Source organism: Botrytis byssoidea (assembly GCF_014898295.1).
Source record: "Botrytis byssoidea strain MUCL 94 chromosome Unknown BBYS_036, whole genome shotgun sequence".
NCBI lineage: Eukaryota > Fungi > Ascomycota > Leotiomycetes > Helotiales > Sclerotiniaceae > Botrytis > Botrytis byssoidea.
The window spans coordinates 172,401-195,881 of NW_024065877.1; the positions used below are offsets into that span (position 1 = coordinate 172,401).

The 23,481-nt window shown below is 42.5% G+C and overlaps 9 protein-coding genes across 9 annotated transcripts; 3 read left to right on the forward strand and 6 right to left on the reverse strand.

The window, feature by feature from the left end:
- Window positions 1-242: 242 nt before the first annotated feature.
- Window positions 243-812, reverse strand: EAE97_011369 (uncharacterized protein; the record flags this gene model as incomplete). The annotated part of the gene is made up of 2 exons (XM_038881884.1): window positions 243-482; window positions 552-812. 2 exons carry the CDS (start codon window positions 810-812, stop codon window positions 243-245), a joined length of 501 nt encoding a protein of 166 aa, XP_038727293.1.
- Window positions 813-1,268: 456 nt separating this feature from the next.
- EAE97_011370 (uncharacterized protein) lies at window positions 1,269-2,519 on the forward strand (the record flags this gene model as incomplete). Its single annotated transcript, XM_038881885.1, has 3 exons — window positions 1,269-1,631; window positions 1,780-2,018; window positions 2,115-2,519. 3 exons carry the CDS (start codon window positions 1,269-1,271, stop codon window positions 2,275-2,277), a joined length of 765 nt encoding a protein of 254 aa, XP_038727294.1. The 3' UTR covers window positions 2,278-2,519.
- A 201-nt stretch (window positions 2,520-2,720) lies between these two features.
- On the reverse strand, window positions 2,721-4,499 carry EAE97_011371 (uncharacterized protein; the record flags this gene model as incomplete). Its single annotated transcript, XM_038881886.1, has 1 exon — window positions 2,721-4,499. One exon carries the CDS (start codon window positions 4,497-4,499, stop codon window positions 2,721-2,723), a length of 1,779 nt encoding a protein of 592 aa, XP_038727295.1.
- An 872-nt stretch (window positions 4,500-5,371) lies between these two features.
- EAE97_011372 (uncharacterized protein) lies at window positions 5,372-7,061 on the reverse strand (the record flags this gene model as incomplete). Its single annotated transcript, XM_038881887.1, has 3 exons — window positions 5,372-5,953; window positions 6,022-6,843; window positions 6,903-7,061. 3 exons carry the CDS (start codon window positions 7,059-7,061, stop codon window positions 5,372-5,374), a joined length of 1,563 nt encoding a protein of 520 aa, XP_038727296.1.
- A 612-nt stretch (window positions 7,062-7,673) lies between these two features.
- EAE97_011373 (uncharacterized protein) lies at window positions 7,674-9,010 on the reverse strand (the record flags this gene model as incomplete). The annotated part of the gene is made up of 2 exons (XM_038881888.1): window positions 7,674-7,951; window positions 8,032-9,010. The coding sequence occupies 2 exons, from the start codon at window positions 9,008-9,010 to the stop codon at window positions 7,674-7,676; spliced, it is 1,257 nt and encodes a 418-aa protein (XP_038727297.1).
- Window positions 9,011-11,474: 2,464 nt separating this feature from the next.
- EAE97_011374 (uncharacterized protein) lies at window positions 11,475-12,915 on the reverse strand (the record flags this gene model as incomplete). Its single annotated transcript, XM_038881889.1, has 6 exons — window positions 11,475-11,788; window positions 11,855-12,300; window positions 12,356-12,479; window positions 12,538-12,661; window positions 12,716-12,725; window positions 12,785-12,915. The coding sequence occupies 6 exons, from the start codon at window positions 12,913-12,915 to the stop codon at window positions 11,475-11,477; spliced, it is 1,149 nt and encodes a 382-aa protein (XP_038727298.1).
- Window positions 12,916-13,518: 603 nt separating this feature from the next.
- EAE97_011375 (uncharacterized protein) lies at window positions 13,519-19,014 on the forward strand (the record flags this gene model as incomplete). Its single annotated transcript, XM_038881890.1, has 5 exons — window positions 13,519-13,838; window positions 13,896-14,124; window positions 14,186-14,260; window positions 14,315-17,719; window positions 17,776-19,014. 5 exons carry the CDS (start codon window positions 13,519-13,521, stop codon window positions 19,012-19,014), a joined length of 5,268 nt encoding a protein of 1,755 aa, XP_038727299.1.
- Window positions 19,015-19,581: 567 nt separating this feature from the next.
- Window positions 19,582-20,360, reverse strand: EAE97_011376 (uncharacterized protein). Its single transcript, XM_038881891.1, has 2 exons — window positions 20,139-20,360; window positions 19,582-20,091 (listed from the first exon to the last, which is right to left on the reverse strand). Exons 1-2 carry the CDS (start codon window positions 20,238-20,240, stop codon window positions 19,732-19,734), a joined length of 462 nt encoding a protein of 153 aa, XP_038727300.1. The 5' UTR covers window positions 20,241-20,360; the 3' UTR covers window positions 19,582-19,731.
- A 1,252-nt stretch (window positions 20,361-21,612) lies between these two features.
- EAE97_011377 (uncharacterized protein) lies at window positions 21,613-22,633 on the forward strand (the record flags this gene model as incomplete). Its single annotated transcript, XM_038881892.1, has 4 exons — window positions 21,613-21,892; window positions 21,947-22,069; window positions 22,124-22,351; window positions 22,413-22,633. The coding sequence occupies 4 exons, from the start codon at window positions 21,613-21,615 to the stop codon at window positions 22,631-22,633; spliced, it is 852 nt and encodes a 283-aa protein (XP_038727301.1).
- Between the last annotated feature and the right edge of the window lie 848 nt (window positions 22,634-23,481).

The following is a 23,481-nucleotide window of genomic DNA, read 5'->3' on the forward strand; positions in this document are numbered from 1 at the left end:
TAAAGAGCTCGCGCTCAGTCTAATATTTTAATCCAGAAATCATTTACGTTGTATCATGTACTGCACGTGACTTTTCACTAATAGAATATTACCTGAGCCAGCATAAACCAAGGTGACGTAACGCCATCAATGTGTAGGTGCAGAGCTCACGGGACAAAAACGCAGTTCAGGGAGAATAGCCGTCCTAAGGTATCAGTGAGGTCTTTGACACATCAAGTATAATGGAGCCCGCGCGTGAGTAATTAGATGCCCTCCTCTCGCAGGTCGCTTGATCGAGAGTAATTCAAGGCTATGAGACGGAATTCGAAAGCCGAGGGCAAGAATGGCATCAAAGACAGAATCTCGCCATTGCCTTCCAATGTTACTGTAAGCAGAATCAATGAAATGAACATCAAAACCTCTACGGCCAGTTTACGGCAATGCAAGTTTCCGCCTCTGATTCTTCCAGGTCGATATAGAGCTGCATTCGTTCCTAGCTCAATCTGTTTGCAGTTTTCATCCCACTCCCCAATCATGACCAGTTAGTCCGGCTGCAAGAACACAAAAGGTACCTCGTAATCTATAGTCGTGAGCAAGGCATTGTTGACTCGTCTGATTGCATGCGCACTAGACAAGCATTCTTGGCCGCGAGATGATGCTTTGGCAATGATACGGTGCCCGTAAAGCAAGGGAACTGTTTGTGATTGACCTTGCATGTCAGATGATTTCAGGTAGACATATCGAGATCCTTCAACTATTGATCCGAAAGCAGGTGGAGGCCGTATCCCGAAACAGAATGTTGTGATGTTGATCCTGCTTAGAAGATCAAGCATTTTTTGTCGACAGGGTGGTCTCGCGCGCTTTACTCTTGACCCGCGGATAGAATTCTTATTGGGGCATCCAGGTGAGAAGTGGGAAAATCAAAAATGATGTGATATCGCCAGAAAAGCATGGACTTAAATTAATGAGGTTGACTTCTAAGCCCGGGACCCACACCCGCGCGGCTTAAGTAAGCCGCGCGCCGTTTATCCTAAATCACGGTATCCGTGCATGATGCACACTGGGTTTATGCTGCAGGGTCCACTCCGCCATCGTAGCCAACCAAGAGCAAGGGCTCAAAATAGGAATGTAAGATAAGATTTCTAGGAATATTGCGAATGCGGCGATCGGATTTTGCGTCTCGCCCCCGCGCGGCTTATAACTTGATTGCTGATATAAGGAGAGAGGGGTTTGGCATCTATGAGAAATCAAACAGCACTTCTCCTGCCCTATACATACAACTTGATTTCATGAGATTATTCTGTGCAAAATTGCGTTTCAATACACGAAGCTTTTCGACATCTTCAATAAAAATGGCTACCAAAACCGTTCTCATTCTCGGCTCAGGTCCACGTATCGGCGAAGCTGTCTCTGAAAAGTTCGCGGCAGAAGGATACAAAGTCGCCATTGTCTCGAGAAAAGGTACAAACTCCGTCAATGAGAAGGGCTATCTTTCTCTCTCAGCCGATTTTGCCAACACCGACCCCAGCATCTTGGCTTCTATCTTCGACAAAGTCAAGAGCGAATTCTTAGCGGCTCCTAGCGTAGTCATATACAACGCCGGTTCCATTACTCCTCCACCCGATGCAGAATCAGCGTTGTCTATCCCAAGTGTAAGTCGTCATCAACCCAGTTCCCAGCCACTTTGGTTGCGCATCATAAAGTGCCTCAATATCCCAATTTGCTTCGGAGGCGAGAGCTATATGCTCAATTCCCCTCAGAAACCTTATTAATAAAACCGCTAACTTTGTTGTTCCGCAGGCTCGTGTTACCAATGATCTGAACGTCAATGTTGTCACTCCATTTATTGCCGCACAAGAAGCTATCAAAGGCTGGGAAACTTTACCCGCAGAGAGCAAGAAGGTTTTCATCTACACAGGTAACATCTGTAATGTCGCTGTATTGCCAGTGCCAATGCTGTTGAACGGTGGTATGGGAAAGGCAGCCACTGCCTACTGGCTTGGTGTTGCTGATGGAGCGTATACAGCCAAGGGTTACCGGTGAGTTCTTGTCCATCCTTTCTTTTCCAAATCATGTTCCACCCAGAGAGAAAGAGAGATTTGCAGTATATCGTCCACTGACACGTCCTTCCCCAGATTCATTTACGCAGACCAGCGCCAAGTCGACGGAAAGATCGCAGGCCAGGCGGTCAACGGGCCCGCGCATGCCGATTTCTATTCGCAATTGGCAGCGAGTGGCGCCGAGAACGTTCCATGGCATGCTACATTTGTGAAGGACAAAGGTTATACCAAGTTTTAGATATCAATTGGCTTCTTAGCTAGCGCATGTGAAATGGCCAAATAAAAAATTAAAAACATTTTATCCTTTCAATATAAGTGCTCAAAGCAGATCTGGCTCCTTTTCTTCCATCCGATGTCGAAATCATTGAAGACGTTCTCTGTCAACTAAATTCTGCAACAAGATGAATCCTATCGGCTAGGTAGATCCAAATTCATTGACATTTGAATCTGAGTAACGGACGTAATAAAGTAGAGAATGGATGAATATCGAAACCGCTGAATTGACTAAGCAAGTATTGGAAACATACAGGGCCAAAATCGATTGCATCATAGAGATTGGTAAGATTTGCGGAAAAGAGCCTCGGAATTGATAAGAATACTTCTTAATATCCATATTATTGTTTGAACACACTTTGAAAAGCTTGAAATTGAGAGTTCAAAATCGATGTGATCCTTACATCTTCAAACGAGTAGCACAAGAGTGGTGTCACTTCGAAAATATGTAGCGAATTCGCCAGCATTACCCATGGCCCTATCATTCCACACCTTTTCTATAATATCGAAGCCACGGCGCACAGTGCTGAAGCGGCTGGCCGGTCGTAGAGAATCTACCATGTCGCGAATCCGGGCTTTTTGCGCAGATTCCGTCAAGCATCCTACGACGCAAAATGGCCAGGCCATTGTCCGCAATAATGCTGGAGGTGATACATGGTGCGTCAACAGCTCAAGAACTTGAGCTACATGATACCTTACATCAGGGTTGGCAGGCTGCCACCCAGATACGACAACAGACAGATAAAGGAAGGTACTATGCGCCCAAATTCGAGTTACTAATGAGGTTTGCCGAGCGATTGTCCGAGCTTGTCCAGTGTAGTCTTCTGCTGCAAACATGTCGTCTAGTAAATTGCTCTCCTGAGGTACAGACACCAGATCAGTTTCAAAACGTGAAACATGAGCCTCTAGCGTTTTCTTGATTGCTGCTGCGCGCTGTACCAGCTCAATAACATCCAGATTGCCAGCTGCCTTGCAGTGCTTTTTCCATGCATCCAAAACAGCGATCTCGCCGATTTGTTTAAGCACCCAATTCTGACATCCCACCGTAGTTTCAAGGTTGATAGGAGGGACAGCATCGACCCCATCACTTTTACAAAGGAGGCTTTGGTGATAGTCGTACAGCTTCGGACGCTCCTGGAAAGCGGTGCTCGCGATGATGTCATCGAAAATTAACAAAGCTGTTGAAAAGCGAAAAGCAGCTTGCTCAGAGCTAGATATCTCAGCTTGTTGGGCTGGCAAGATCCATGTAGGGGGACCCAGAAGACTGAGAATACTTTGAAATGTGTTGGAAGAGCTAGCTAGATTGTCAGCTCCAACAACATCAACAACTTTCCTAAAAATTGTCAAAGCGGCATTGAGATGCGCTTGACAATTGTCAAATGAAGTGATGGCAATTTCGAAACGTTGTAGCTGCATGACAGCAGCCATAGCGCGGACACTACCAAGTATGTGCTCATTTTCGTTGTAGCTCTCGATGATTGTAATAGAATTACGTAACATGTTAAAAGCATCTCTCGTTTGCTCGAGTAAAGCTTCCCACATACGATCGTCTTTGATGGTAGAAGTTCCGTGTGCCAATGCAAAGAAATATGAGCTCTGGCAAAGGATAGCTTGACGGACCACGGGGCTGCTGATAGCCAGATCCAAAATCCATGCTCGGCCACCATGGAGTGGCGCAGGCCGATAGAAAGGAAACAGAAACGGAAGGATGCGTTCGAGGTAAAACACGAGTAGCACTGAGTCCGACTGTGCGAAAGGTCTTATCTGCAGTACTTGCTTACAGATCGTTTGGGTGTTAACAGGAGAAGCGACAGTTGGTATATCTGGAGAATTCGCGCTAGTATCATGTGTATACGAACTGGCTTCACTTTGAGCTTCAGATTCTGGAAGAGGGATATTGAAACTAGCTAATTTCTGATCTGCAAGTCCTGGAATAGAAACGTTGAGATTAGAGGTAGTCGACTCCCGTTTACCACGGCGGCGATAAGGAGCATGCTGCTTGACCTCGTTTTTGATTTTCTTGGTCATTACTTCTTGTTTTATACCGCCGTCCATCCATGCTGGCTTGGCGCCGTAATTGCAGGTAGAGATGTGGAGCGTCATGCACTCATTGCAAATAGGACGATGCTCATCGCACTTTTTGCGCCGTAGTCGACAAGTCCAGCAGCCGTTAGAACTTCTGTTCATATTGATCGAAAACAGAAAATAATAACGACGTACATGAGATCGAGAAGGCAGAACTTCCAAGGTTAGTCGTATACATGCGAGAAGAATTGACAATTGATGTTGTTGTGAAGTAGTCCAAAGGTCAGCTTATGTTAGGTAATCCATTTCACCTAGGCGCCACGGACCATAATGCCTCAGGCATCTAATAACAGCAATTCATCAATCGACAATTCATAAATTGATATCATCCTAGCTAGTTCGAAGGTAACAAATGCTGTCCGATTCGACGAAATAGGGCTATAGCAACTCATTCCATACACTGTACCCCATTGGTCAGCAGCTGATATCATGCTATAGAGTATCAATGCGCAATTACCAGTTTTTCCACTCGATATATCCCCTGTTGGCACGACTGAAGGAAATTTATCATTTGGCTCACTTGCATTTGCGCTGATGGCACCATGATCCACTTTGGTTTTTGAAACAGAATTGAAGTTTTACATGGTACTCGCGTCAATGACCTTGATGTGAGGTTTAAAAGCTATTATTTTGGACATCATCCCCCTCCCAATGCTTTCGGCCCAAGTGGCGTACGGATGCATTTCATGATTACACATATACGTCCGTAAGCTGGTGCTTGAAGCAAACCCAAGATCGGTCGACGTTGTATGAAGGCTATATATGCATTATCTCTAATGGTGAGGAATGTCTCCACCAATCATGGGAATCTTTCTACAATATCCTCTAATCTAATTTCAGATTGGCTTATATAACATCGAAAGGTTCAACTAGAATTAGTAAACCGATTCCTATCTCGCCTTTCAAATGATATACACATGTCATATTTCCTTCTTCTCCGTACGACTGGGTACAAACTGTTCATTTTGGATCCTTTACCCACCTCCTCTCGCATATGGACTTGCCTCCCTCAACCTGTGCCCGAAAAACCAGAGGATCAGAGCCCCAGCATAGCCAACGGCTAGAACCGCGAATCCGAGCACGCTATTACCCCATCCATAACCAAGTTTGTTATACATAGCAGGCGCAAAAAGCGGGAACCCAAACCCAGTCAAACTTCTCAGCACCGCGGTCGCACCTATAGCAGATGCAGCGAATAGCGAATAGGAATCGATAATATATGTTTGGATTGAAGCGAACGTCATAGCTGCCCCTACAGAGAAGATAGCGGCACCAATGTCTGCCGAAAGCCAGAAAGTTCTTGTTTCAGCGGACCACCCATACATGAAAAGTCCCGCTGCCACCAAGAAAGTGGAGAAGAAAAGAAGGGGCACGCGGAATTCGGGCCTTCCAGTATTATCAGGCGATCGGGCTTTCAGGGTCTTGTATACATAATCTACGATACGACCACCTCCTTGTGCACCGATAGTCAAGCCGATCATGATAGCAATATAGTTGAGGCCACCGATGCCGACGGATTCGTGATAGTAAGTTGTCCACAACGACGGGAAGCTAGACTAAAAGAAGAAATTTGTAAATCAGTTTCTAACCTAGTATCGAAGATAGACATTGGGTGAGTACTCACCAGCATAAGGTAGATGATTCCGTAGACCATCGCAAAATACACGGAGAGAAACATGACGACGGGTTGAGTGGTAAGCAATATAACGACACGAACGAGCGAAGTTCGCATGATAGAAATGAGACGCAAATCTTTGAGCTCAAATGCCGTCCGCAGCTGGTCATTTCCGGTTTCTTTGCGCAACTTTTCGGCTTTTATTTGCAAAATTCGTGGGCCGTAGGTTTCTTTCAGTGTAAAGAAAACAAGGGTTTGCACAATCACTCCGAAAATAGTGATGGAAAAGAAGCACCATTTCCATGTAGACCTCTCGACAATCCAAGCTCCGAGTAAGGGTCCGAGGGCAGGAGCAAGCAAAGGAGCTAGAGTGTATAGTCCAATGGCCATACCGATCTCCTCTGGACGCCACAGATCAGACAAGACACCCCCACCAATTGTCAAAGGAGCACAAGCGCCAAGACCACTAAGAAAACGGAAGGCCAGGAACTCGCCTTCAGTATTTGCGAAGCCGTTCACGAAATTGAAGATTAAGAAGAAAACATTGGAGGCTTGAAGAATAAACGAACGTCCGTATACTTCAGAAAGCGGAGCTAGCACCAGGGGCCCGATAACGTAAGCAAGTTGAATGATAGAGAAGTTGAGCTGCTTTCGAAAAGAGGTGTGGATGTCAAATTTTTCGGCGATGACATTGCTAGCGGGCGCGATGATAGCAGAAGATATTCCCGTCATGAATGCAATAAGCGAGACTACAACAGTGATGCCCCATTTACGCTTGAAAGACCAATTCTTGGGATTTTTGGGGTCGTCTACACCGTCCCAGGTCACAATCTTGATGGTGGCATATAAATCAGCTTTTTGCATCTACATCTCTAATCTTGTGAACATACCAATTGCTCATCTTCATTTTCAACTATCGCCTTTTCAGAATCAGCCTCTGGCAACTTTTGAGAATCAGAGGTTCCCGTAGATGGAGTTAGTGTTCCAGATGGCTCGCGATTTGATAGGCCGTCATGCTTCGTACTTGTCTCGTCGTCGACTGTTGCCATTTTTGATTTGTGTTCAAATAGCAAATCTGAATGAATTTCAACAAAATAAGTTAATTGAGATTATTGAGTTATAAGAACAATGAAACAAGATGAGCCAATGTACCACCGCAAACCCCGCTAGGAAGGGGGAGCGCGCGCTGAAGAGGATTCTAGGCCATTTTTCGGATAGAGGTGCGCGCGCGTCAATATTATCTAGTTTGCCAGAAAACTAAGACGGTTCCTAGGTTACTTGTAAATTCCAATTAATTAGTATGAAAAAGCCGAGTATCCGAGCTCCGCGAGAGGATAATTCGCGACCGAAGAGTCTAATTTTTGTCATTCGAGTTCATTTTACCGAAGGCTGACCTAACGCGCGCGGGTTGTGGGAACAACAATTCTTAGAGGTTGATAATTTATTCAACTTTAATTCAGAATAGCCACTACAATCGACCGAATGTCTAAAGCGGCATAAAACCGTGTATTCCAGAATGTCCACTAAACGAATTGTTCAACCTGTAATTGAATGAGCTCCTCTATTTTAGAAAAGCTATTTAAGTTGAAGAGGAGATACGCCTTTATATTTATCTAAAAATACGCTGAACTAATTAACTGCCTAACAAGTTCGAACTTCTTCTAAGCTAGAATCTTTACATCCTCCAATTTTACAGTCTTTGGTGGCATCAATCCGGCTTCCCTACCGAATGTAATGAATTTAGCCTCTTCGCCATAGGCCTCAAGCACTGTGTTGGACACGCTAGACGCGAACTTGCCGCGTGAAATCATATCTTCGTTGAATGCCGAAATAAGATCATTCAGCGCTTCGCCTGAGGCTTGCGTGTCCCGCGCGCGCGCGAGGACATCGCTGAGCCTGAATGCATCAACGAAAGCAGTGTTTGCGGCTAGAGCACGGACTTTAATCCCCAAAGTCAGTATATGGTTCAACGAATCCAATGCTAAACTAAAAGGAAAATACGGAGATTGTGAGACTTACATGGGGCCATCGAATGCGCTGCATCACCAATTAACAGCACTCTTCCAGGTGGTAATTGTTCAGGTTCTAACTCCACACTTTGAAGCTGGAAGCCAGGAGTGTTGTATCCTTCAGTGGGAATTTTGTCGACTAGGGAGCGGAGCTTGTATGGGTAATGATTGGTTTTCTCGCGCGCAAATGCTGCCAATTGTTCCTGCGATGCTGACTCGGTCCATTTTTTCTCGCCTACTTTAGGAGTATTCTTGTCTACCCAAAGAAGAATATAGTAGTAATAGCCAGTCTTGCCATCAGGGCTTACTCGGTTGAGGGCGCAAAATATAGCTGTCTGCTCATCCCCACTCAGTCTAGGGTCCATGACGATGTAGTTCGAATGTGAGTTGGTGAGCTGCTCCGAGAAATCGTCGCCGCTGAGTGAGATTTCGCCAAAGATTGAGCCGATCGGTAATGGTTTCATCACATCCTGGTCTTTAAGGAAGTGCTGTCTGCGCACCACACTACGTGTACCCTCAGCACCGACCAGAAAATCACCTGTTGCCGAAGTGCCGTCCTCAAAATGTGCTGTTACTTTATCCCCGTGCTCCTCTACGCGAAGCAGGCGCTTATTGAATTGTACGTCGATACCCTGCATCAGCCATTCGCGCATTCTTCGTCGATTTGCCCGTACAACCTTGAGAGTGTCATCCGCCATGACACCAACCCGAAATTCTGGACGAGTAATATCATAAAAAGAGAATTGTGGTTGGAGATCGAGAGGATAAAGATGGCTTGTCTGCTCGACCGGTCCTAATTCCGATGGCATTAAAGTCTTCATCAAGTCATAGGCTTCTCCAAACAAGGAGAGCGCCCAACCTTGACCACGAGAGTCATTTCTCACATCTCGCTCAAAAACGGTGAAAGGAATGTTATTTTTCTTCAATTGTTGCGCGAGCGTGAGGCCGCTCATACCAGCACCAATGATAAGCACGTGAGGGGACGACATTCTTTAAGTGATTATATGTGAATTAGAGGTCGTATATACCAGAAGCTTCACAGTGCATTCGGCAGATTCCCATTGATCCATATTACCTCATCTATTATATATTCTAATTGAGACATGAAGATGGACTTCTCATCATTCGGCCCCCGAGCTCCGAGGAATTCTTGACACTTGTCATACGGAAATACTCACGGGATCGCGCGGTGCGGCGGAAGATCTTTAGCGAATGTCCCGAAATCCAGACAATTTTAGAAGCTAGATATTGAGCGGGACCACTTAAATGTTGCTGGCGTTGCAGAAAAATACGGTTCGAGGAGCTTTGCAACTTTTTCGGTGATCTGGATGTCGTTTGTGAGCGTTCACGTGATGTCAGCCTTAACCTTAACCGATTATGGCATTTTCAATAATCTGTCGATCCGACATGAGAAGGCTTTGTTCCTTGAATCCAGTATAAAGAACTCAGTCGTCTAGGATGTTCAGATTCGTGGGAACACTCGAAGCACCCAAACCATTCTTTTGACCGTTTTACATCTACTGACTAATTTCTTAAATTGAGGATAACCGATATCCCTGCATCGTGCACGACCCTGTATCTTGCACGCTTTAATTTATTGAATTAAAAATTGATTATAAATCCAAAACTATTTATAATAATATTAAAATTTATAAAAAACAGATTGAAGATCAGTTAAATATAATAATAAGTTTTTGATAAATTTGAAATATCAAATAGAATATTAATTGATTTTAAAAAATAATATTTTAAGATATTAATAATTTAATAAAAATTTATATTAGAATAAATTTATATTATTAAAAATAAAGTTTTTTGAATTAATTTATATTATTATTATTGAAAAAAAGCTTGAAATTCTGAAAAATATAAAAAATTAAGTTTTAAATATAATTTCAAAAATATGTATAATATTCAAAAAAATAAAAAGAATTTAAAAATTCTTTTTAAAATATTTTAAAATGTTTTTTTATAGATTTTAAGAATTTGAAATTATTATTGGATTTTAATTAGAAAATAGAATTTTTATATATTAGAAAATATATAATATAATAATAATAAAATTATAAAAAAATTATAAATAATTAAAAACTATAATTTATTATATTATAATTAATATATAAAACGACAAAATAGAAATAAAAAAATATTCTAATTTTTTAATAAATAAATCTATTATTTTTTTAAAAAAACTAAAAAATATTATAAATCTATTTTTAAAAGAATTTATTTTTTAAAAAAAATCCTCAAATTTTATAATATTTCTAATAATTTTACAAATTAAATATAATTTTAATTTAATATTATATATATTCTGTTTTTTTAATATTCAAATTAATTCTGTTTTTAAATTTTTTTTAAAAAAAAAATCTTTTTTAGAATATTTTTTATTAATTATTATAATTCTAATATTTAATTTTATAATTTTTTAATAATTGATAATATATATATATATATTTAATAAAATATAGTTATTTTTAGTTTTCTAATCAAAATTAATCTATTAATAATATTATATAATTGAAAAAATTAAAAATCATTATAAAATACTTGATTTATAATCAATTTTTTTTAAAAGAAAAGATTATTTATAAAAACTTAAATAATATATTAATATAATATCAAACTTATAATATAAAAACTTGATTTTTTTATTTCTTTATATTAAAATATATTTAAATTTATAAAAAAGAAATTGAAAATCAATTTTCGTTATTTCTATTAATAAATAAATTAATATATAATATTTTTATATTAATAATTTTAATATTGAAATTATATTATATATAATAATTATTTTTATATTTTGATTACTTTATAAGAAATAAATAGTAATATAATATATTATGTATAATTATTAATAGAACTCAATAATTGATTAATTATATATTGAATTTAGAATATCTTTTTTAAAAGAAATAAAAGTGTGCACGATACAGGGGTGTGCACGATGTAGGGATATCGGTTAACCCTGTAATTTGCTTGTACTGAATTGGCACCGATTGACGCCCACTTTTGCTTATACTAAGACGATGCCTCTAATCCATTCCGAAAGACATTACTAGCGTTCTTATTTGGGCCCAAGAGTGCTTGATCAGTCAAATCATGGTGAATCTTCCAAGGGTTTGGATCAGCAGACCACTTAATCTTTTGGATGCTTTGGCTTGGAGACGCACCGGGATTCTATCAACTTAACTCAAGAGCCATCAGGGTCCAGAGGGTGCCTCTCGACTGTATGTTGAGCACTATACAAAGTCGAGCACCAGACTCACTGCCCTGGCTACCTAGGTATGTGGCGATGCTTGACTTCCTACCGGGTCAGTTCTCAGCTTGATGACAGTCGCTTGAAACAATCTAAAATCTCTCAACAGGCCCCTCGGTTTTATTGTAAGGCTAAGAAACGTCATCAATTTGATTCTCATAAACTTGAAATTGATATCTATTATGTTGTTTCTATGCTAGAGTAGCAGAGATCATCCCATGGAAGGATTCAGAATCATATACAGTGGCAGCCTTAATTTCTAGGCCGACCTCTCCGAGCAGTACTTTCCATTGCTCTCCAGTTCGTTCTAAGCTTCCACATGCACCAAGCATAATCAAGTCCAACGCAGTTGCAAATGGCGAAATTCCCGTTTCTGGAAGTATCATATCATTTATGAGCAACACAGATGATGGCGTCATGGCCGATCTTATTTGGCGCAAAATGACCTTTGCTTTCTCGTCGCTCCAATTGTGGAGGACCCAGCCTAAATGATAGAATTTGGCACCTAATAATCAACCAAATGAGTATTTAATTTCAATTATCTTCGTTTGAAATCATAATTCACTCTTACCTTTGATCGGTTGTGGCTGAAAAAAGTCATGTCCCAGCTTCTCGACTCCCGGCGTCGGTAGAGCATGAGTCAAAGTGTCAGGCAAATCTTCTAACAAGATACGACCTGGAATGTCAGGGAATCTGTTTTTAAACAACGCACAGTAATGTCCCACATTACCACCGATATCAACAAAGAGCGCTTCCTCGAGGCTTGGATTCCAGTCTTGGGTCTGCTTTTCGAATGGATATTCCTTCAGCCAACGACCTCGCACACCCTGCTCTAGACCCATGTACTTTATGAGAGCCTTCAAATTCTCGGGGTGCTGAGAAAAGTATGTGTAGGTATCGAGCTCGGTATTGTATGCAGGTTGGAAGACGGTAGCTTTACCATCTGTTACATCTTGGTAATTGTTCTTTCGTAAAAATGCTGGCATCTCCTGGAAAAGAGGACCGCAGTTCTCGAAGCTAAATATTTTGTCAGAACGTGTTACCTAATTATTTCTTCATAGCTTATACGTACAAATGCGTTACAATTGTGACAGCCTCTGGAGCTGCAAGGTGGCGACATTTACTGTTTGCTTCGAACTTATCTGCCGCAATTTGATGGATCAATCCGACCGAGGCCATGTATCTCAACAGACGGCCTGACAATTAAATTCAGCCAAGCTCTTAGAGGGACGATAAACGGGGGATATAACGCACCAAGGGTTAGAGGATGAGCACCGGTCCGAGCCTGCAGTTCTCTCAAAGTCTGTGGACCCTCGGCGTCTAATGTCTGAAAAATCCTCAAGTCATGACCGATCCGAGCTGCGGCGGCCTGCAAAGGCTAAAGAGCAGAGTTAGCAAAAGCGGATATCCTGATTGCAAAGACTGGGCCTACGTAAAGAGATCTTCATCACAGTCAGCTGAATATTTCATGCATGGTTTTATGTATGGAATTCAAGCTTACAAACGGATTGCAGTCTCTTTAGGTGTCTCAGTAGAGGCAATAGCTTCGTATAAATCACGTTGGAAGAGTTTTCGCGAAGCCTCATCTTCGGAGGTCAAACGTTTCTTAATTTCTGCTAAAATATCTGCCATTGTGTTAAACTTTGGGAAGTGAGTCGTGTTAAACTTTGCAATTGAGATGAATGCTGTGATTAGGGCTGTTAGATGTTGCACAATCAGCTATTATATACGAGTTACATATTCTCCCTCTGTTAGCTTGGCCGGAAAAAGTCCCCGAAGAAATTGCAGGATTACCCCATTCATAATTAGTGTCCTTTAAGAAGTATGTCTCTTAAAGAAGTATACTGGCAATCTAGACACCTCTAATCCCTCCCTAAAATTCCTTGGACAGTTGAGAAAATGGTTTGGTGCTTACTATCGGCCGGAGGCCCGATATGATCTAAGCTTCGGGACTCGGCTGCCATGGATTAACTACCAGTAATTACCTAGACTCGGATTCCGAATCCCTTCAAATCAGCTTCAATCACTTATATAGATAGATGTTTGAGTAAGTCAAATCAGTCAATAGAGCCTCAATTCGCTATCAATTAATCACTTCAATGTGCTCACTGAACCACTTCAACGTGCTCACTGACCACTGACCTATTCACCCTCTGCTTCGTAGTAAACATTTATTTATACTGAATCACTGCCGATACGTCGAATGATAAAGTTCCTGGATAAGGCCTAGGTACAATGGGACGTGCGAAGATTATTTACCTGTCTGGAGAAATCCCTCAGGGGGATCCCGAAGGGGACCAGCGTATCTTGTTTAGAAAATTGCATCTCTTGAGCAAAGAGAGAAATCACTCTATCCTTGCGTCGACCGTCGATGCGATCACTATTGCTCTCAAGCAAGAATGCCGACGATTGGAAAAGTCGCAAAGAGAACTGGTTCCCGTGTTTGAAAGCGTATTAGACTTGACCGATAGTGTTGTCGAGCTCAGGAAGACCCCACTGGGTGGAGCTATTGAGCGAGTTCTTGTTCTAGTATTTCAATTGGGTATTTTTATTGCGTAAGTAAAGATAGAAATTGAAGGATTCGAGTAAAAATGCTGACCTGTTATTCTAAGTTACCATGAAGCTAATCCTCTAGAATACGATTTCAGAGCAGAAAATGCCGTCCTTATTGGACGAGGTCCAGGTTTGCTCTCTGGAGCAGCCATTGCACTTTCTCCCAGTCCACTGCTACTTCCAGCCATGGCTGCCGAAATTGCCAAAGTCACATTTCGATTTGGTCTTGTTGTAGATCAAGTTTGTCGCTCACTGGAGGTTTCATCCAACGAGATAAACGCCGAAGGGGTAAGTCATATCGTAGGATCTTTTCTCTGTTAGACACTATTCATTAACCTTTGCGTCTCAGGCTTGGATATACTGTGCCCATGGAGCTGATCTGCAAGATGCTCAACAAGCAGTAGCAGAGTTTAATTCTGAAAAGGTAAGCCCACAACCTCGATTGACTCGATGACTCTTAACTGAAAAATCAATTTAGGCATACCCAGAAGCAAGCATGGCGTCGGTCTTCAACACTGATGGTCAATCAGTGAGCATTGGTGGACCACCATCAACTCTTAGATCTCTTTTCTCAGAATCAGAATTCTTCAAGGGAACGAAAAATATTCCAATGAGGAAGGTTCAGGGGATGTGGCATAGCAACAAAGCTTATGGTCCAGAGCATGTCAAGCAGATCGTTGAGGGAATCACACCAGATAATCGATTGTGCTTTCCCATATTCTCTCCCGTTACAGGTCGACCATTTGAGGCGACGGATGGTACATCATTGCTCACAGAGATGATGACTGAGATATTAACGGAGAGCATTAAGTGGGATCAGACCATTGATGGTGTATCCGCAGGTTTGAAGAGGCTCTCACCAGATGTTGTGCAACTTTGGAGTTTACAACCTTCACATTATATGGAGAGCGTCCTTGGACGCTGGAAGACGGAGCTTCCTTCCACGACTCTATCTCAACAGACGATGATGCCAGCCGTAATGAGTCTAGATCTGGAACAAAGCCCACCACGTGATTCAAAGTCCGCCAAAATTGCCGTCGTGGGTATGGCATGTCGATTCCCTGGTGGTGCAGACGACACTGAAAAGTTTTGGGACTTGTTGGCGCAGGGTCGCGATGTCCATAAACCGGTACCGGCTGATCGGTTTGATATCGAAAGCCATGTAGATCCGACAGGGGAGAAGTCTAACACATCTAAAACACCCTATGGCTGTTTTGTTGACAACCCGGGACTATTTGATGCTTTGTTCTTCGGCATGTCACCCCGTGAAGCAGAGCAAACCGATCCCATGCATCGATTGGCTCTAGTTACAGCTTATGAAGCCTTGGAAAGCTCTGGTTATGTTCATGGCAGAGGTGTTCATCAGCGTCGTGTCGGTACATTTTACGGATGCGCTAGCGATGATTACCGTGAAGTCAACACTGGTCAGGATATCGGAACCTACTTCATTCCTGGTGGATGTAGAGCTTTTGGTCCCGGTCGCATAAATTATTTCATGAAGTTCTGGGGACCAAGTTATAGCATTGATACAGCTTGCTCGTCAAGTCTGGCTGCTATTCAAGCTGCCTGTACCTCTCTCTGGAGCGGTGATATTGATATGGCAATTACTGGCGGTATGAATATCATTACAAACTCAGATGTTTACGCTGGCTTGAGCAAGGGCCACTTTTTATCATCTACTGGAGCTTGCAAAACATGGGATGAGGGAGCAGATGGGTACTGTCGTGCTGATGGCGTGGGAAGCGTGGTTCTCAAGCGATTGGAAGACGCTGAAGCTGACAATGATAATATCCTCGCGGTCGTTCTTGCTGCAGGCACTGATCATTCGGCTGAGGCTGTATCTATCACACACCCCCACGATTTAGCACAAATTCATCTTTTCAACCAAATGATCAAGCGTTCTGGGATTGATCCATTGTCTGTAGGATATGTTGAGTTCCACGGAACTGGGACTGGTGCGGGGGATCCAACCGAGATGAGCTCAGTTACCAAAGTCTTTGCGAACGGGCAGCCGAGAACCACAGACCTTCATATTGGATCTGTGAAATCGAATGTTGGCCACGGAGAAGCCGCTGCTGGTATCATGGCATTCATCAAAACTATGCTTGTTTTTCAAAAGAGTATTATCCCTCCACATGTTGGTATCAAGACTGGGCTCAATCCTGCATTGCCCAAGGACTTGGATCAAAGGCGTATAATCATACCATACACTGCGACGCCATGGGAAAAGAGCAGTAGTCAGAAGAGGTTGGCAATGGTGAATAACTTTGGAGCAGCCGGTGGAAACACAGCAATGATAGTGGAAGAAGCGACGGAGCGTCCAAGGATTGGCGAAGATACTCGGCCTACGCATCCCATCACAATCTCGGCAAAAACTCCATATTCACTCCAAGAGAACCTCAGACGTCTCGTGGATTTTATGGAAACGCAACCACACATCTCTATCGCAGATTTGTCTTACACTTTGTCTGCACGAAAGATGCATTACAATTACCGGGTTTCGGTACTTGCATCTTCACTTAAGGATGCTGTTAAACTTCTTCGTCCTCATATTGATACCGCTCTAGATCAGCTACCTACCAATCCAAAGCAAACCCCAGTAGCCTTCGCTTTCACTGGTCAAGGAACATTCTACATCGGCATTGGAGCACAGCTTTATCGCGACTCTAGACCTTTCCGAGAGCAAGTAAATCGACTTGATGGTATTGCGCAGCGTCAAAGGTTTCTCTCCTTTTTGCCTATCATTAAAAACACCTGCGATATTAGGGATGTACCCACAGTGTCTCTTCATTTGGCTATCGTGTGCGTAGAGATTGCTCTCACACGACTATGGGCTTCTTATGGGATCACTCCAAGTGTTGTTATAGGTCACAGCTTGGGTGAATATGCTGCATTGAATACAGCAGGAGTCTTATCTGATAGTGATACTGTCTTCCTTGTCGGAACACGCGCAAATCTGCTTGAGACACACTGTAAGCCTGCTACACACGGTATGCTATCAGTTCGAGCGTCTGAAGAAAAGATTCTGAACGCAGCCGATGGCATTCCCTTCGAAGTTTCTTGTATTAATGGCCCCGAGGAAACAGTACTCGGTGGAGCATTGGAAAATCTAGAGGCTCTTGCGGCCGCTCTTGGAACGGCAGGTTATAAGACCATAAAACTTAATGTGCCCCATGCCTACCACACAAGTCAGATGGATGTTCTGGTGGATGATTTCGTCAAACTGACGAGTGCTGTTGTGTTCAAGGCACCCAAAATCCCAGTCATATCACCTCTCCACTCCAAAGTTCTTACATCTGGGATCGATGTCAGTTACTTGGCCAAGGCTACTCGAGAAACAGTCGACTATGTTGGCGGACTCAATGCTGCTTGGGAATCTGGCGTTCTATCCAAATCCACCCTCTGGTTAGAGATCGGTCACCACCCTTGTTGTGTTAGCTTCATCGCAAAGACATTATCGGATACTCGATTGACATCTCCAACAATGCACCGAGATCAAGACAATTGGACCACGCTCGGAAAGGCGCTCACCTCTCTGTATAATACCGGCGTAGCAATCGATTGGACAGAGTACCACTTACCTTTCGAGAAGGCTCTTCGACTAGTCGACTCCCCAACATACGCATGGAACAACAAGAACTATTGGATTCAATACAGTGGAGACTGGAATTTGACCAAGGGGCAAGCGCTATCAGATCCCAACTTCACAAAGGTCATAACTCAAGCTGTCAAGGGTTTTCGCACTACAAGCATCCACGAGATTCGCTCGGAGAACTACACTAAAACCTCAGCCCAGATCGTGACTGAGTCGGATATGACAGATCCAGCGCTCAAGGACGTTATCGAAGGACATGCTATGAACAATTACGGAGTTGCTTCTTCTGTAAGTTTACTGATCTGTATTCATTGACTATAGAACTTCTTTTCTAACATCAGCAGTTCCTTCATGCAGATATGGCTTTCACAGTCGCAAAACGTATCCTTGATAAAGGTATTCCAAATTCGTCTAATATTGGTATCAACGTTACCGACTTCGAGTATCATGAACCTGTGGTCAAGCATTACAATCCAACAGAAGCTCAGCCAATTGTGGTGAGTGCCGAAGCCGATTTGGAAAAAAGACAGGCTCATGTAAAATGGTACAATCCCGCCAAAAATCTATGGTATTGTCATGCAACTATTTCTTACGAAGATCCATCATCTTGGTTATCAACATGGTCTCGCTCATCAGGCCTTGTAACAAGTCGCATTGCAGCTCTCAACGATCTAGCCGCTCACGGTCATGCCGATAAATTGACAACCAATCTTGCATATAGTCTCTTTGGAAAATTGGTCGGCTACTCGGACATGTATCGGACAATGAAGTCAGTAATTCTGAATAAAGATGAAGCTGTTGCGGAAGTGGAGTTTCCTGCCGATACGGCTGGTAATTGGACGGTACCTCCTCATTTCATTGATGGATGCGTTTCCTTATCAGGTTTCATTCTGAATGGAGGCACGCATTTCGATAACAACAAATACTTCTACATCACGCCATCATGGAAGTCCATGAGGTTTGCGAAGCCGCTTGCACCCGGTGGGAAATATCTAGCATATGTCCGAATGGTCCCTGCGGATAAGAATAACTTTGTTGGTGACGTCTACATTCTTCAAGGAGACGAGATTGTCGGTGTTGTCGAAGCCATTGTCTTCACTCAATGGCCACGTGTCATGTTAGATCGCTTCTTCCGCCCTCCTCCCCTCAAGGCTGCATTTCATACCTTAGATGCCTCTCAAGTCGCCCTCTCTCTCGCTTCGTTGGGTTCAGATGCCACTAACTCCAAGTCGCAATCGTCCCAACAATCACCATTCGCGGGTGACTCCAGGATCGTCACTGGTCTATTGACTCCCCCTTCACCAACGCGGAGCGTCCACGAAAAAGAAAGCAAACATGAATCACCACCTCCGAAAAAAGAAGCGTCAGGCTCTTATTTCCGTGCTAAAGAAATTATAGCTGAGGAGTTGGCCGTTGATATCCGAGTGCTGACTGATGATGCAAACGTGGCTGATTTCGGACTGGACTCACTCATGTCTCTTGTTATATCTCAGAGATTGCGTGAAGAGCTCAAGACTGAAATTCGAGACGCCTTCTATTTGGAAATATCGACTTTTGGGGATTTGAAAACTTTGATTGGGTAGATATGGAAAAGTGGTGTTTGGGTGCTTGGGCGTTTGGATTGAAATAGAGATTAGAGTAGATACTAGAAATTTATTGAACGTAATCTATTTTTCCCACGTAACATGATTTTTGACGTCTCCCCCTCTTACCTAGGTAATACCTGTGAATTGTTTGACTATCAAAAGGACACTAGGTGACACTGATTGCTCGGCACCATGAGCATACAGTATCCCAAAATTCCGATTTATTATTTTAAATTTTGTTTCCACAGCAACACAAGGATAGCTACTTCCCACATGAGAATATTAGCCTGTTATCTTCTACTATTTTACGAATCATGGGTCATGGGAGTTCTATTTGATAGGAAAGGAACGAAAAGATGGCTTTCATTGTCAGTATTGGGGCAGCTTTTTGAAGCGTCAGGAAACTCCATGATTTATACGTAGTTTTCACTGTTTCAAAGAATATAGTGCCTCTCAAAATGGCCATGATGTGACTTGCTTTTACGGCTGGTACAAAAGAAGGCGAATTTAGATAGAGATGTATAGTCACATAGAAATTGGTTCCACAATTTATCCCATTGAATTGTTTTTTATGATTATATAACGACACTAGTACCCCATCTTTCCGAAATGCCCATTCATGTACACCTATAATGAGATACAATAAAATTTCTCAGATTCCCGTCTATCCAATCATTGGACACAGTCCAATGATATACATTAATCCAGCTAAATTTACTGTCCCTTGGCTTTACCAGCTTTGGCTTGCTTAGCGGCAATCTGTGCTTCGGTATGATGAGGCTCGCGCTCCTTGATGGTAACATTGCGTTGATTCTTAGAAGCTTTGGCCTTCTTAGCAGCGATTTGTGCTTCGGTATGATGTCTGGTTACAACGTCGCGTCCATTCTTTTTCCCAGCCTTGGCTTCCTTGGCAGCAATCTGTGCTTCGGTGTGATGTGCTTCTCTCTCCAAAACATCGCGTTGTCCCTTTCCTTTTGCCTTTGACCCCTTGGCTGCGATCTGGGCCTCGGTGTGATGACGATTGATGAGAACAGGAATGTCACGAGTCTCGATGGATTCTATGCCCGTACCAGCCTATGATTTGTTAGTGACGGTCTCATGCATCTAAGGAATTGACTTACGATAGACTTCTTCTCGATAGAAGGGATAGTAAGAGCCGATGTGAACGGGGTGGAGAATAGAAGGCCCACGGCGAGCAAAATATTGATGGATGGAGTATGCATGATGATTGAAGTGAAGTGTATGTGAAACAAAGAATAATAAAGTTTAGAAATCTAACAGGGGTACTGGCCGGCAGTGAGTGAATGAATGAGTGTAGAGAATAGACGTAAGAAATGAAGCTCAGAAGATGGCGTGAGAAGTGGTGTGAGAATGGAGAAGGCTTGAGAGAATCAGAGCGACTTTATACATATACAAGAACAATGCCAAACAGATAAGATAGGGGTGTATGTTGTCATAGATCTCTTCAGACGGTATCCCGACTTAGGACCAGATCCAGCATGCTGGTACAAGTTGCTCCCGCCTCTAGGGTACTCGAGACAAAATGTGAATGATAGTCGCAATCGATTTCGTATACAACGCTGCAGTCAGCTCACTGTGATTGGTGAATGACGAGGTGGACTTGCACCATTGTATTGCTTGAGATAGATCAATAACAGCTATTTTAAGGCCAAGTACCCATAAATTGTCAAACGATAGTCTCATCTGAAGTAAATGCGGAGGATTGATAACCGCTGACCAAGTTCAGAAAGTTCAGACGGTTTTTGCAATATGTTGCGGCATTAATCAACATCTAGGAAATGAGAGGAAGGTATAGCCTAGCTAACATGCACACTGTCTTGAATCTTAGATATTAAACGTGTCAGATGCAACTAAGAAGCCTTGTAAAGATTCGAATGAGAACGATAGATTCCCAGACACTGTGAAAGCAACAAGCATTCTCAGGGCTGATTTAGACTTCTAAGTGGAGCCAACCGAACTTCTGATATATTGATGTATAAATCAACGACACTACCGTGAATATGATCCACATACAACCAAGTAGCTACTGATTTATTAAATGCATCAAGCTGATAATATTGTACCAACGACATCGATTTTTGTTTTTAGTCGTTGATGATTTTTTGCTGGGATGGAGCATCCGCTTACATAAAACGTGGGCCTGTCCTGTAGTTTCACCCAGCTAGAATAGCCTAAAAGACCCCAGGACTGCTGCCATTTCTCTACTTTCAATTCTCTCGTGTCACAATTCTCAAACATCAGAGGAAAGGTTTCCATGTTCAGATGAGACATTTGCTGTATTGAATATCGTGGCAGATTAATTCAACGGTTGGAATCAGCCCAATGCAATAACGATGATAACCTATTGACCTTATGGATATTTGCTATTTTCATCTGAAGTTTTTGAAGGTTTGTACATTTGTTTTCGCTTTCCCTTCCTCTCCTCATTGCTGGACGTTGTCTTTTCTTCCCTTATTGTTTTTGAATTTACTTCTGGTTAAGCTACCATCTATATAATTACTTCTGGTTTCTTCCAGTTGCTTGACTGTTCAAATACAACCCGAGCTCCGTCGACGAAGATACGGTCAAAAAAAAATGTCGGCTGAATACCATCGAGTTGATAACGATGAGAAGTTCATCGATGTATTTCTCGGTCGAAGATCTACTGATAGCTTGAATTCAACGTTGTTGAACTCGGAGTATGATGAAAAGGCTCAGGACGTAGAATCCATGCCATTGCCTAGACATACGTACGATAACCGGTGGATGTGGTTGGTACATGCTGTACTGCTTTCATTTTCATTTGCGTTATTCATATCGGCATATTGTACCAGGTTAACAACGCTTAAACACGTGAAGGAGTATTCAGCATGGTGTAAGTAGTTTTTCATGATGAACGGAAGATTTTTGGACTAATTCAAACGATCAGCTCCCGCTGCAAAAGCAGTTGAGTACCAAAAAGTTAAATTCAATAATACCATGGGAACTGGGTCACCGTACGTGGGCTACGGACCAGACGTTGACAAAGCATGGAGTGCTATCTCATACGATGGTAGGTTTACTCATTCGCCCTCGATCTCAATTCACTAGATTAACATGCATATAGTTGGGGATCAAATGATTTTACCAGATCAACTCGATAAAATCGGGATGCCAAACACACATCTGGAAGTCAAGGATCCAAAGACTGGAGTCGAAGGTTACCGAGTCGGGCTAGAAGTCTTTCATCAGTTACATTGTATAAATCTTCTCCGACAAGTCACATATAGAGACTGGTACGAAGATATCAGTGGAGAGTTCAAGGGAGGACAAAAGGGCCTTCAAATGCACACCGGTAAGTACTCCTCGCTTACTTACCCCTTCATTCATGAGCAGTTCTAACAATCAACTTTCAGATCATTGCCTAGAGATCCTACGCATGAATGTACAATGCAATGCAGACGTTGGAGTCTTCACACTTTACATGGTAGAAGATGATCCTCTTCCATGGCCTGAACTCAATTCTTGGCATGTTTGTAGAAATTTTGATGCCATTGTAGATTGGGCCATGGATAATTCGGTAGGAATCATGGAAACGCATGATAACAACACGGATGTCCATGATTCGACTGTATAGATAAGAATTACAAAATAGATATTTAATAGCGCAGCTACATTTGAAGCACTTGATTTCAGGCATGAAGTGATTCCTACTTGGCTCCCGATTACCCGACCCTCCCATCCTCCGAATAATTTTGATAGAAATTTTAATCACCAGGTTCTCAACGATAATAGAACAATGAAGATATCAATACCAACACAACACTCATATCGCATCCCCCACCCTGTCGAATATCGAACTCCTACCCCGCTTATTTTACCCCTAGATCGGTAGTTATCCAAGCAGGGATTCCCCGACAAGTCAAGTTTTAGAAATCGATGTTTTACATCAGATCAAGACTAAAAATACCATTCAACAGTCTATTTCCAATACAACGGCCAGAATAAGAACTATAGTCATTTAAAAGAAAAGGATGGTGAAGGCAAGTCGTGCAGATGTTTTGTATCATGTCGTTGTTACTTCATGCTGTAAGACGTAGTCTTGTCTGATGCTAGCATGGAAGCGTTGTCGAAAATGCAATAACATGGAACGTTGGAAAGAAGGATTTCGATTGGTATAACTTGTAAAACTCGAGGTTATGGGTCGAGAGGGAATGGAGTACGAATCGAGATAATGGCAAATTTGTGGAAGTTTTTATGGTGTGGTTTTGGTCGTTTGATCTCGTGAAGCTCATCCTATTGTACTGCACTATCATTGTCACCTTTTCCATTACTTCTCTTACGCACAACGAGAACTGGTTCTTGTATTTTCTCAGTCAACTTTCTTGAATAACTTGTCTGCTTCGCGTGTAAACTTTTGATCCTTCAATTCTGTCAAAGAGCTGGTTCTCAAATTTCTTTTCTTCCCTCCCCTAGCCCCATCTC